This window comes from Mixophyes fleayi, chromosome 11 (assembly GCF_038048845.1).
Source record: "Mixophyes fleayi isolate aMixFle1 chromosome 11, aMixFle1.hap1, whole genome shotgun sequence".
In the NCBI taxonomy this organism is placed as follows: Eukaryota; Metazoa; Chordata; class Amphibia; order Anura; family Limnodynastidae; genus Mixophyes; species Mixophyes fleayi.
This window is the reverse complement of record NC_134412.1, coordinates 94,829,830-94,844,210: the sequence shown is the minus strand read 5'-3', so window position 1 is coordinate 94,844,210 and position 14,381 is coordinate 94,829,830. Positions and strand designations below refer to the sequence as shown.

General features: G+C 43.7%; 1 protein-coding gene across 2 annotated transcripts; it reads left to right on the top strand.

Moving 5' to 3' along the window:
• Positions 1 to 13,591, top strand: TBRG1 (transforming growth factor beta regulator 1). Of its 2 annotated transcripts, none has more exons than XM_075190410.1 (10): positions 1 to 107; positions 1,510 to 1,642; positions 3,326 to 3,396; positions 6,457 to 6,665; positions 9,226 to 9,365; positions 9,792 to 9,938; positions 10,602 to 10,699; positions 11,745 to 11,855; positions 11,967 to 12,109; positions 13,224 to 13,591. In XM_075190410.1, exons 2-10 carry the CDS (start codon positions 1,514 to 1,516, stop codon positions 13,352 to 13,354), a joined length of 1,179 nt encoding a protein of 392 aa, XP_075046511.1. In that variant the 5' UTR covers positions 1 to 107; positions 1,510 to 1,513; the 3' UTR covers positions 13,355 to 13,591. The 2 variants fall into 2 exon arrangements, with proteins under 2 accessions (XP_075046511.1, XP_075046512.1); XM_075190411.1 differs by having other exon boundaries at positions 56 to 107; positions 1,513 to 1,642.
• The last annotated feature ends 790 nt before the right edge of the window (positions 13,592 to 14,381 follow it).

Here is a 14,381-nt window from a genome sequence, read left to right as displayed (position 1 = left end):
AGTTTCCGGACGTGTGGCTATGACAATACCCACCATAGAGATGACCGGAAGTGTGTGCAGAGCGGAATCGCCTTCTAGCTCGCATACCTCCAGCCGTGCTATCACAGGTGATTATATAGATAGCTGTGTGTTGTAGATTATAATGTTGTTATCTTTCATGATGTATACTGAGCATGTATTATATGTACAGCAGTGATGAGAGTCACCGCTATATATCATATGTGTTTATTATCGTTAGCATAATATTAATGTTACCCTGAAAATCCTATGTGACAAGTCTGACTAAGTTCTAGCCCTACATGTATCTCTTCCAAGTGTTATCCCAGGAGAGGTCCCTTTTGTTATTATATTGGGCGTTCGTAATTTATCATATTCTAATGCAGTTCTCAGTATCTTCCTATATGTTAATTGCTATATATTCAGTATAGCATTATAATACCAAAAAGAGAGAGCGAGAATCATCATCATCTATTTATATAGCGCCACTAATTCTGCAGCGCTGTACAGAGAACTCACTCACATCAGTCCCTGCCCCATTGGAGTTTACAATCTAAATCCCCCAACACATACACACACACACAGACAGAGAGACAGACAGAGACAGACTAGGGTCAATTTAGATAGCAGCCAATTAACCTACCAGTATGTTTTTGGAGTGTGGGAGGAAACCCACGCGCAAACGGAGAGAACATACAAACTCCACACAGATAAGGCCATGGTCGGGAATTGAATTCATGACCCCAGTGCTGTGAGACAGAAGTGCTAACCACTGAGCCACTGCCCCAAATATATCAAAAGTTAGCAGCATATTGAACACATTTCTGAGTTACCATATGACATCACCTCTCACACTTGGGGGTATATTTACTAAACTGCGGGTTTGACTAAGTGGAGATGTTGCCTATAGCAACCAATCAGATTCTAGCTGTCATTTTGTAGAATGTCCTAAATAAATGATAACTAGAATCTGATTGGTTGCTATAGGCAACATCTCCACTTTTTCAAACCCGCAGTTTAGTAAATCTAGCCCTTGAACTGTTCAGTATCCAAAACATATTTATGTCCTATTTTGCCCCTGTCTGGTAACATTGGCCATTTCCAGGAGGGTCCTGGCTTATGCCAATATATGGCAGCTAATTCCGTAGGTTAAAGGAACTTCAGTGCTGTAAGTTACGTTATATACACTAATGTCATGACGGGAGGTTGCACTGTACCTAGATTGCCCTGTGTGTGAAGTGATTACATGTACCTGCCCAGCTTGTTCTTTTCAGATATTGGCAGCTGTCATTGTACAGAATCGTACACTTATTGTACAGGTGATTATATAGTGCATACATGTTCTGTATACACCAATTTCATGGATGGTCAAAAGATATATATTATACTGTCATTATTGATTTTAACATTTTAGTGCTGATTATTACAAGAGATATGATTGATCTATGTATACATGTGCACTAATGTGATGTGATATTATTTGTTTTGCTCCTCTTCCTGTGTGTACCCAAGAAGGATGAATCCTACATTCCCATCGCATTCCTCTTACCAGGATGGGAAAATGAAGAGTAAGAGGCGAAGTCACAAAGAGAAGTACCGGCTGAAGTGTCTCCGGCTGAGGAGAATTGCTAAAGCCATGGTGTTTGTGAGTAAGATGCATTATATGAGCTATTTTGTAGGCTTGTCCATGAGAATGCAGCCTATCCGTTCATTAGTATCCAGTGACATCACTGAGAGTGCAGCCTATTCAGTCACTAGGGACCAGTGACATCACTGAGAGTGCAGCCTATTCAGTCACTAGGGACCAGTGACATCACTGAGAGTGCAGCCTATCCAGTCACTAGGAACCGGTGACATCACTGAGAGTTCAGCCTATCCAGTCACTAGGAACCGGTGACATCACTGAGAGAGCAGCTTATACAGTCACTAGGAAACAGTGACATCACTGAGAGTGCAGCCTATCCAGTCACTAGGAACCAGTGACATCACTGAGAGTGCAGCCTATCCAGTCACTAGGAAGGGGTGACATCACTGAGAGTGCAGCCTATCCAGTCACTAGGAACCGGTGACATCACTGAGAGTGCAGCCTATCCAGTCACTAGGAACCGGTGACATCACTGAGAGTGCAGCCTATCCAGTCACTAGGAACCAGTGACATCACTGAGAGTGCAGCCTATCCAGTCACTAGGAACCAGTGACATCACTGATACCACTTTCATACTGCCGCTCCGGCAATATCCCGGGTTGTTAACCCGGGATATTGCCGGGGCACAGGGCAGTATAGATAAGAAGATTCCCGGGTCGGGCGGGTTCATACTGCACCTGCCCGACCCGGGTTTTAGAAAAAAAAAAAGTGGAAAAAAATGTTTTAATTAAAAAAAAAAATACATAACAAATGTTTACTTAACTTATTTTCAGCCAGCGGTGTCTCCGGTGCGTTGCCGGCTGTCAGGGGGACCTCTGGGTACTAAAATGACGTCATTTCTAGTCCATTAGAAATTATGTATTTTTTATTAATTAAAATCTTTTTTTTTTTTTTACTTAACAATTATTTTTTTTTACAGTATGAATGGTGAGACCCGGGAATTACACGGGTTGCACCATTCATACTGCAGGCGAGCGGGGTCCAGCACGGGAATTACCCCTCGCAAAATCCCGGGTCTAAGTCCCGGGATTTTAGACCCGGGATTTTGTGGTTCGGAATATTCATACTGCACCAAGACCCGGGATTTTCAGCGTGCCTCTGCAAAAACCCGGGTTTTTGTTGCAGTATGAATGGGGTATGAGAGTGCAGTCTGTCCGTTCACTTTGATCTAGTGACATCGCTGAGAGTGCAGCCTATCCAGTCACTAGGAACCGGTGACATCACTGAGAGTGTAGCCTATCTAGTCACTAGGAACCAGTGACATCACTGAGTGTGCAGCCTATCCAGTCACTAGGTACCGGTGACATCACTGAGAGTGCAGCCTATCCAGTCACTAGGAACCAGTGACATCACTGAGAGTGCAGCCTATTAATACACAAGGAACTAGTGAGCTTACTGGGGCTCTGTTCTGCCACGGGTTAGATATGCCTGTGAGGCTATGAGCTGTGTATTTTATAGTCTGTTATTATAATATGTTATGTGTCAGAAGGGATTTGAGTCTACTTTCTATGGGGAAGGGGGAAAGTTTAAGGAGGGATAGAAATACATGATATTTGTTTTCCGTACAGAAAAAGTCATCTCCTTTATGCTGGTCTTATAATCCCTGTAAATTCATGAAATCTACCATTCTGCGTTCTCTGTCACCGTGGCTGTCCAATGTTACTCTCTTATTGTGCATTCCAGGAAAACGCAGCGCTCTCTGATGAAATCGCACGAATTGAGAGTAAATTCATCAAAGCGAAGGAAGAGAGAAGGTGATTAACTCATTGTATATTCCCTTCTACTTCTACTGTGTAATTCAATGTGTCATATATACACAGAACAGACTCCGGGGCAAATTCACTAATCGCAGGTTTTTTAATAAAGATGTTGGTAATATTACGTCTTTACAATGAGGTCCTAAGGCATTTGCATTAAAGTTATTAATACAGTTATCTTATAGCCGGAAGTGGCCTAATCTTACACCAGTGGGGTAAATGTATCAAGATGAGAGTTTTCCAGCAGGTTTGAAAAACCAATCAGGTTCTAGCTATCATTTATTTAGTACATTCTACAGATGACAGCTAGAATCTGATTGGTTGCTATTGGCAACATCCTCACTTTTCAAACCCGCCAGAAAACTCTCTGCTTGATACATTTACCCCCAGATGTCAGAAATCTGTGCTGGGTGTTGTCCCCGTAATTATGGGATAATATAAAGTAGCTCATAGACTACAAATGATAATCTGCCCGACCTCAGATTACAGTTTCTCTAGGGGAATGATGGGGATGACCAAAGAGTGATGCCAGGCACAATTTCTTATATCATTATAATAATTGTCTGGATTATTGATGTTCATTAATAAAAAGAATGGCATCCAACAGAGTTTTTCAAAATGACGTCTGAAAGAGACGGACACAGTAAGAAGGGTATCATTCTCGTCACAAGAGCTGGCACTCTAATTTGTTATTCATTGATTTGATCTCTTGCGTCATGTAATATCCGTATCATCGGGTATTGCCTTTAAAGCAAGAAGCCACCTTTTGATGGTCTATAGGAATGGCGCCCGCGCACGGTTCCATGTCAGCCGCCACGTGAGTGAGGTGGTTATGAACAGTTCCTGTCCGCTCTGTCATTGGGCAAGTGTGTGCCCAGATTAGGTCTCATAGTAAGAATTAAGTTAACCATTTGTTCTAGTTGTAATTGCAGTTGTATGTCTGCTCCACTTAAACATTTGCTGTAAAAATGGAAAAAAAATCTGTCTCGTTCCCCCAATGTCTTTTCGGTCTTACATGGGGACATTCTAGTTAAAAAGTAATCAAGGTACAAAAAAAACACTGTCACATGCCAGTATTTGTGTTTGTATAACATACATTTAGTTTCCTTTTGAAGTTTGAGCTCCGTGTCACTGTTTGGTTTCCCATTACTGGGAGCTCTCAGATGTCTGTCGTTCTGTCAGTTTTATTTGTAATCTGGGTGTCTCCAATCTCTTTGAAATCTGTTTTTCATTTATAAATCTGTTAACTATTCCCCTTTCCCTGCATGTTGAACCACACTGGTGTATGAAAGGCTGTGATGACAGTGTGTCTAGTTGAGCTTTTATATTATGCGGATAAAGTGACATTTCGAAAGAAGATTGTCAAGAAGAGGTAAATAAAATGTGACCCATCAGAAAACACACTGTAATCTGACCTGTGTGTGCGGATTTATCGGGGGGTAATATATTGTCGGTGTACAGGTAGCTTGTGGGTGAAGCAGAAATCTCATGGACATGTTGTAGCCAGAAGAAATATTTGTAGAATATTATGCACATCAACGGCAGGGACACTAAAGTACAACTCTATTTATGCATGTATGTATGTATGTATATATGTGTATGTATATATATATATATATATGTGTATGCATGTATATGTATGTATATATGTGTATGTATGTATATATGTGTATGTATGTATATATGTGTATGTATGTATATATGTGTATATATATGTATGTATGTATATATGTGTATGTATGTATATATGCATGTATGTATGTATGCATGTATATGTATATGTATGTATTGTAATGTGCGTATTGTCGCTAACCAATAACGATTGTCGAACCTCGATTTGTGTTTCCAACGCACAAAGATTTATTCGCAATAAGTGGAAAAAATATGCTCAAGCGATGTAATAGTAAATACAGCCGTTACTTATCGCAGGCGCTCTGGATCCAGTGCAGTCATTCAATCCTGAAGTCTGGGGACAAGAAGTCTGCACTCTGGATCACAAGCTGCTGCTTATATACACAATCAAGTACAGTAATACAATGAAGATGGTATGGCTTGCATCTATTGGTCCGGGTCTCAGGAATGTCCAAGGGGTCGTCAATCATTGGCTGGTTCATCCTAAGGAATCCAAAGGAGGGGGTCATCTCTGCAGGGGGTATGCTCTGCTCTTCCTGCCAGAATTCCTTAGTCTTAAGTAGTTCATAATTCCCTATCATTCATAACTTGCGTATGCACTCTGCGATTCCCTCGCAGAGCGCACCAAACAGTAGGATATGTAACAAGGTTCATTATGATACCACTCATGATGTTATTCCTTTAACCCGTTCTGTGTATTTCCCTAATATGCATGTAACTCTGATATAACATATAAATACTACTATATTTCGACATAACTGACTATGTGTTGCAACTACCAATAATGTGTACTATTTTATAAGTATGCGTGTTTGTGCGAATGTATGGTAAAAGACCAATTACTGTTGCTGCCACGTGTAGTGGATGCGTACGCCCTTTCACGCCGTAGCGTGCCCTTGTACGTCAAAGATGCGTACCGTACGCATCTTTTCAGACAAAGACAACCAAGTTTGCTAGACTTTAATTGAAATGACTTTATCCAATTTGCTGACTTCGACAGTATATATGTGTATGTATGTATATATGCATGCATGTATATGTATGCGTATGTATGTATATATGTGTATGTATGTATGTATGTATGCATGTGTATGTATGTATATATGTGTATGTATGTATATATGCATGTATGTATGTATGCATGTGTATGTATGTATATATGTGTATGTATGTATATATGTGTATGTATGTATGCATGTATATGTATGTATATATGTGTATGTATGCATGTATATGTATGTATATGTGTATGTATGCATGTATATATGTGTATGTATGTATATATGTGTATGTATGCATGTATGTGTATGTATGCATGTATATGTATGTATATGTGTATGTATGTATGTATATATGTATATGTGTGTTTTGCATGACATGTAACTTTTTTTTTTTTTCTTTTTCCCCTCTTTAAATCCTCTCCAGGTTTTTATTTAAAAGACTCCTGCAGCTCCAGGCCTTAAGCGAGGACGACCCAGCCGGGGCTCATAACTCCAGCTTGTCACTCGGCTTCGACATGCCGGGACTGAGCGATGGGAACCTGGACATGAGTCTCTCCAGCGTGGTTGAGGATGGTCTGAGTAAGAAGCTGAAGAAGGACAAGCGCGAAAAGGGCAAAGAGAACAAATCAGAAGGTTAGTGAGGCACTGCGCGTTCTGCACTGACAGAGGGTTAGTGAGGCACTGCACGTTCTGCACTGACAGAGGGTTAGTGAGGCACTGCACGTTCTGCACTGGCAGAAGGTTAGTGAGACACTGCGCGTTCTGCACTGACAGAGGGTTAGTGAGGCACTGCGTGTTCTGCACTGACAGGAGGTTGGTGAGGCACTGCGCGTTCTGCACTGACAGAAGGTTAGTGAGGCACTGCACGTTCTGCACTGACAGAGGGTTAGTGAGGCACTGCGCGTTCTGCACTGACAGAGGGTTAGTGAGGCACTGCACGTTCTGCACTGACAGAAGGTTAGTGAGGCACTGCACGTTCTGCACTGACAGAAGGTTAGTGAGGCACTGCGCGTTCTGCACTGGCAGAAGGTTAGTGAGACACTGCACGTTCTGCACTGACAGGAGGTTGGTGAGGCACTGCGCGTTCTGCAGTGACAGAAGGTTAGTGAGGCACTGCGCGTTCTGCACTGGCAGAAGGTTAGTGAGACACTGCGCGTTCTGCACTGACAGGAGGTTGGTGAGGCACTGCGCGTTCTGCAGTGACAGAAGGTTAGTGAGGCACTGCGCGTTCTGCACTGACAGAAGGTTAGTGAGGCACTGTGCGTTCTGCACAGACAGAAGGTTAGTGAGACACTGCGCGTTCTGCACAGACAGAAGGTTAGTGAGACACTGCGCGTTCTGCATTGACAGAAGGTTAGTGAGGCACTGCACGTTCTGCACTGACAGAAGGTTAGTGAGGCACTGCGCGTTCTGCATTGACAGAAGGTTAGTGAGACACTGCGCGTTCTGCACTGGCAGAAGGTTAGTGAGGCACTGCGCGTTCTGCACTGACAGAAGGTTAGTGAGGCACTGCACGTTCTGCAGTGACAGAAGGTTAGTGAGGCACTGCGCGTTCTGCACTGGCAGAAGGTTAGTGAGGCACTGCGCGTTCTGCACTGGCAGAAGGTTAGTGAGGCACTGCACGTTCTGCACTGGCAGAAGGTTAATGAGGCACTGCGCGTTCTGCACTGGCAGAAGGTTAGTGAGGCACTGCGCGTTCTGCACTGGCAGAAGGTTAGTGAGGCACTGCGCGTTCTGCACAGACAGAAGGTTAGTGAGACACTGCGCGTTCTGCACTGACAGAAGGTTAGTGAGGCACTGCGCGTTCTGCACTGACAGAAGGTTAGTGAGGCACTGCGCGTTCTGCACTGACAGAAGGTTAGTGAGGCACTGCGCGTTCTGCACTGACAGAAGGTTAGTGAGACACTGCGCGTTCTGCACTGACAGAAGGTTAGGGAGGCACTGCGCGTTCTGCACTGATAGAGGGTTAGTGAGACACTGCGCGTTCTGCACTGACAGAAGGTTAGTGAGACACTGCGCGTTCTGCACTGACAGAAGGTTAGTGAGGCACTGCGCGTTCTGCACAGACAGAAGGTTAGTGAGGCACTGCGCGTTCTGCACAGACAGAAGGTTAGTGAGACACTGCGCGTTCTGCACAGACAGAAGGTTAGTGAGACACTGCGCGTTCTGCACTGACAGAAGGTTAGTGAGGCACTGCGCGTTCTGCACTGACAGAAGGTTAGTGAGACACTGCGCGTTCTGCACTGACAGAAGGTTAGTGAGACACTGCGCGTTCTGCACTGACAGAAGGTTAGTGAGGCACTGCGCGTTCTGCACTGACAGAAGGTTAGTGAGACACTGCGCGTTCTGCACTGATAGAGGGTTAGTGAGACACTGCGCGTTCTGCACTGACAGAAGGTTAGTGAGACACTGCGCGTTCTGCACTGACAGAAGGTTAGTGAGACACTGCGCGTTCTGCACTGACAGAAGGTTAGTGAGGCACTGCGCGTTCTGCACAGACAGAAGGTTAGTGAGACACTGCGCGTTCTGCACTGACAGAAGGTTAGTGAGACACTGCGCGTTCTGCACTGACAGAAGGTTAGTGAGGCACTGCGCGTTCTGCACTGACAGAAGGTTAGTGAGGCACTGTGCGTTCTGCACTGACAGAAGGTTAGTGAGGCACTGCGCGTTCTGCACTGACAGAAGGTTAGTGAGGCACTGCGCGTTCTGCACTGACAGAAGGTTAGTGAGGCACTGCGCGTTCTGCACTGGCAGAAGGTTAGTGAGGCACTGCGCGTTCTGCACTGACAGAGGGTAAGTGAGGCACTGCGCGTTCTGCACTGACAGAAGGTTAGTGAGACACTGCGCGTTCTGCACTGGCAGAAGGTTAGTGAGGCACTGCGCGTTCTGCACTGACAGAGGGTTAGTGAGACACTGCGCGTTCTGCACTGACAGAAGGTTAGGGAGGCACTGCGCGTTCTGCACTGGCAGAAGGTTAGTGAGGCACTGCGCGTTCTGCACTGACAGAAGGTTAGTGAGACACTGCGCGTTCTGCACTGACAGAAGGTTAGTGAGACACTGCGCGTTCTGCACTGGCAGAAGGTTAGTGAGGCACTGCGCAGAAGTAGTTGTAACACCATGTGTAACGATGTCTCAGCGGGTCGGATGTGGGCGTCGTGTTGCTGATTAGCCCTTTTTTTACTCCTGTCCGTAGTGATGAAAAAATTATCTAAGAGGAAGAGGGTGACGGAAGGTGCGACCCGCAGATGGGTTCAGCCGATTCTCTTGGACCCATGTGGGCGGCCGGTTTTCCCCATTGTGTTGGATGGGTTGACGGTTTACAGCCTTGGAGAGGTGAGGTCCAGTTCTATAATATTTCGCATTTACTAATACTAGCTGCGTTTCAGGCACAGTATTTGGAATGCTCTAATAAGTAACATTACTACCATCATTACTAGCAGTACTCTCGTGGAACACGGTTTCAGAAGTATTTTTGCGCTGTCCTCCGTTAATACCCCTCCTGTACTGGTACCTCCTCAATAACAACCGAGGTGCAATATGCAAATGAGAGCGAGTGGGAGGAGCCCGAATCGGCCTCATTCTAGAACTGTTGATGCCGGTCTGGTTTTGTGTAGGAGTGACCTGTCCCCTGTACTGTGCACATATAGAGTTTATAAAGGACCATTATATGCTTAATGATTTTTTTTTTACCCATTTGCAGGAATTTTACAATCTGTGGGATCTTGTAGCAATGTTTTACTCTTCATATGTTTCCTGCAGATTGTATCGGACCGGAGAGGCTTCCATGACAAAGCCGCCATTTACCCTGTTGGTTTCTGCAGTACGAGAGTGTACGTCAGCATGAGGAACCCTGAACAGAAGTGTCTGTACACCTGTCAGATAAAAGATGGCTGGTCCGGACCAAAGGTGACCATTTCCTCTTAGCACGGTGGTGACTATGTGCCTTCTACCAATCTCTTCAGTAGCAATAAACTTTGCACTGTGGGCAGAGGTCTGGACTGCCGGGAGTTGTACCTTCCCTGGCCAGAGAGGGCGCTCCAGGCTATAATGCTAGTCGATCACTTGCCGCTCACATCCAACCTTCTACCAATCTCTTCAGTAGCAATAAACTTTGCACTGTGGGCAGTCGTCTACCTCCAAGTCTGGAGCTGCCCTTTAAGATGCTATAACTTGTGCATTCATTATTTAGTTGATGTTTAATCCCCTTGGAGGACACTAAGCTGTAAAAGTGAAAACTACATTTTAGAAGCAGTCAGTTAAAATACAGTTAAGTCTCTTTTTGACTTTCCAAATGACAAAGGAGAGAAAGTTCCTTTTACACATTTACTGAGATCACTGTCGGATGTATGAAGTTTTAGGCCTCAGTGCACCGTCACAGTTTGGCTCGGGGCCACTTTGAGTTTCTGCTTATGTCACTCCTGATGCTGACGCACTCTATACAGTTTGTGTTCTGATATCATAGTTGTACCACCAATAATTTGCTTTGAAAAGGGAATCGGGATAGTCAGTAGTCAGATCTTTGGTACGTTATCATTTTTCAGTGATAAGAAATCTCTTCTGTTTTCCCAGTTTGAGATTGTGCCTGAAGACGACCCTCAGAATTCCATAGTTTCCAGCTCGGCTGCGGACTGTCACTCCACCCTCCTGAAGAACGTAGGCTCTGTGCGGTGAGTGGATCCTCGTCCCTGTGTTACGCGCTGGTCCACAAAATATCATTTCTTTTCCCTCACATAACATTGGAAGACACATCCACCCTGGGGTTATGGCAGTAAAGAGCTAACAGTCTGAGGTCTGTCTCCGGGTATGGTCCTGAGCTCATCCGTGCACTGTTTGAGAAAATGCTGCAATTCTTTAATATATTGATTCAAGTTAGCCAAATACAATATAGGGGGCACCAAGGATTGCCATGTTTCCTAGGTTCTTTTCATTCAAGGCTCTCGGGCAGATTCATTGTGGCGCGAGGTGATGTGATGCGTATCGGGAACAGTCCGCAACGACACAATGTCTCGGAGTTTTTACAGAAATCCCTGCTCACTTTATCTCGCGTCCCATAGAGGTGCGCGGAAACGCGGGCGGAGATTTCTTACCGTAGCGGCCGGCAATATGAGCATCTGAACATCAAGTCTATCTTCGGTAGCACCTCGCGCTGAATTGAATTTTACCATGACCGTACGTTACTCGGGTCAACAAAGCCGCGGCATACATCAGTCAGTAAGGCGCTAAGCCAAAACAGAGGTAACCATGACGCTCTCATCGATTGACGCCTATGTTCTCTATATCAATAATTACATCCCACACTGGAAGGAAATGAGCTCGGTCCTCCACTTTTGTGAGGACATGGACTCATGTCTGGGATGAAGTTCCTGAGGTTTTCCTACATGCTGGCTGACACATGGGAAGCTTTCTGTTGTCCACGTTGTGGCCTCGTTAGGTTGTCCTGTTCTCCGACCTTCTGTCTTCTGATGAAATGATCAGCGTCTTCAGATCACGTGCTTCTTCCCCTGTATTTTCTGACTGGACTAAAGTCTTCCCATCGTTCTTACAGCGGGTGGACGGTACAATTTATTCTGGGTCTCTACAGAGAGAAACCTTCATGTTCTCCAAAATAAAATAATGAACGTTCAATATGAAATTATCACCCAACTGTACAAATCATTCCGCCAACTATATATCTGTCCTGTTAAGAAACTTTGTTTCTTCTGTCTTTCCTAGAGGACAAAGAGTGACTCCTCCGGATAACGCTGGTGCATATTTTTTTGGTTTCTCCCACCCCACTATACAGAATTTAATCCAAAGCTGTCCCGGGGCTCGTAAATGTGCAAGGTGAGATTTTCTGTCACGGTTGTACATATATCGCGTGTCCTTTCTGTTGTCCGTAGACCACATATATGTGCAGATGTGTGCTTTCTCACTGCGTGTACTTTAATATTTCAGTTACGAGTGGGTGAAGTTTGAAGTGTGGAAGCCGAGCGATGGTCCGATCCCGCAGGAGCTTTCTGAAAATAGCGCGTCGATCAACTATGAGGCTTTTCAAAGACAATCGTTTGAAGAGATTAAACCGGACAATGTCTTAACAGGTAACGTGTTTCATTAATGACTTCAACGCCAGGAGTGTGCCAGCATATACTGAACCAGTGCGTCATGTAGGATACATGAAACGTTGGATCGCTTTGTATCTCGGGACTTTTCACAAGTGAGACGGAGCACAGCAGTAGCAGGGTAGAAGTGAGATTCGGGTAGTGACCCCCAGCATGTGTAGGGGAAATAGCACAGTTTTGGGAGCAGTGGTGTAAGTTGAATCATTCATAGACATCTCTGTAACAAAGTCATCTGTCTCCTGTTGTAGAACTACAACTGCCAGCATATACTCTTAACACACAAGATTGAGGTTTTTTAAAATATTTTTATTTCACATTCGTTCGCGCTTCAATATGTTCCTAAAATTCTGCTTTATTCACTTAAACAGGATTATAATAACTCACATTTTCAACACTCCAGAGTGCAACATATTAGGGCATTTTTTAGAAAGAGTGGAATAATGGGTCATTTGGATGTGGCCAGAGTACCAATAAACCTAAAATCCTGCTCACCTCTCTGTAGCGGTTACTAGTTGTTTGATATAATCTTTGATATATTTTGTGATTTCCATTGTATTTACATTTGCTGTGTACAGAACACACTTTCACCATGAAATATCCTCTGTTCTGATAAGCTCCTAAACCTATTTATATGTATATTTTTTTTAAATAATATCAGTAACACTTTTAATATAAGGTAACTTACATTATAGATCAGTAAACCGTATGTTAATTTATTTTTTCCCATTGAGAAGTCGATCTGGGGTAACACTGTTGTTCACCCTCTGCATGACGACTGTTTGGCCAACTTGGTTAAGTCGTTGGCCCCTCAGACAGTTTTTAGTACTAGTACCTTAGTCCGCACAGCTTCCACTTAACCAGCCAAATATCGGCTTCCTACTGGGTAACTGTGTATCTCAGTTGGGCTTCTCACTTACGAGGGGACAGAGGAAGTTATATTGTCTCCACTTCTGTATTCATTTTCATTTGAGAGTAAGTCGCATGACCAGCCATCCCTCCCATAAAGTGGATTGCCCATTGTGGACAATGGATTTATGCTTGAACCGTCTGCGTTTCGCAGTTCGGGATAACAATGAAATGTTCTCTTCCCCAGGAACACTGGATCTCCTGGAAATCCAGGCCTCACACGATTATATCTCCACATATCAGGAAATGTTCCTCTCTCCCTCCCAGCATCTGAAATCTTCATCCAACCAGTACAGTCCTTCGGGGTCTCCAGAGTGAGGGAGACCACGCGTTTTGCTTGTCTTTTTTTTTTTTTTTTTATATGTATATACTCCTCCTATTTCTATTTATTCAGAATGTACATATTTGTCAACATGTCTTTGTTACGGTTTGATAGACTATGCTGTGATGTTATTTCGGTACTTTTCTAAAATTAACAGGTAACACCCACAAATAGTCTTTCACCCCTGATGTGGGCAAATATATTAAAACAAAATAAATGACATTTGCAAGTGAGTGGTTTCATTTTGGCATTTAATCTTGTGACATTGAAGGAGGTTCTGTTGTACGGGCAGATTATTAAGTTCTGGTCTCTGCAATGGGGGCAGATCTGTTATGAGGGCAAACGACGTAACCAAATCCACAATAGGGTAACATACTTCTCTATGGCTGGAGTCCCCCTCTTTAATATAGTTTGATGTACTGTCTGAAGTGTGTTCACCCCCCTTCCCCCCCCCCCCCAATCAATAAATCGTAATGATTTGCAATGATTATAATTCTGGGTGGCCAGAGACCAGAGTATCATTTACACATGTTGTATCAATGCTGTTTCTTGTGTTTTTAAAATTCTCACAAGTGACCTATATGTAAAATATAAGTTATATTTGGAGAGTAGTGATGTCACTGCATCATATGACTCATTGTATGATGTATAGCTGTCAGTGAAAGTAAAACGCGTCGGGTGGGGCTTTTCTCCTACAAGTCACTTGCTTTGTTTCAAATTTAAACTCGTGTAATACAAGGAATAATGTACCCCTGATGTTATATAATAAATGTTCTATTGGTGTTCTCTGACTAATATAAAAGATCACTTTTTGGGGAGGGGGGGGGGGGGTTTCGCTTATTTGTGAATCTTACTGTATTTTATGTATGGGTGTATTTTTTTGTTTTGTGGTTTATTTCACACTCAAAAATAACCATAATTTTACAATGATCATTTGATTTTCGGTCATCTTGTCCAACCAGATTGCCCATCCTGTTTTTATAAGATACATTTTTTTTTATTTGTTAATGTACATAATATATT

Excerpts from the sequence above, each read along its gene's own strand:
- TBRG1 (XM_075190410.1), top strand. The coding sequence starts at position 1,514 with ATGAATCCTACATTCCCATCGCATTCCTCTTACCAGGATGGGAAAATG. Across the intron at positions 9,939-10,601 it reads ATGGCTGGTCCGGACCAAAG|TTTGAGATTGTGCCTGAAGA; the intron begins GTGACCATTTCC and ends CTGTTTTCCCAG. Across the intron at positions 10,700-11,744 it reads AAGAACGTAGGCTCTGTGCG|AGGACAAAGAGTGACTCCTC; the intron begins GTGAGTGGATCC and ends TGTCTTTCCTAG.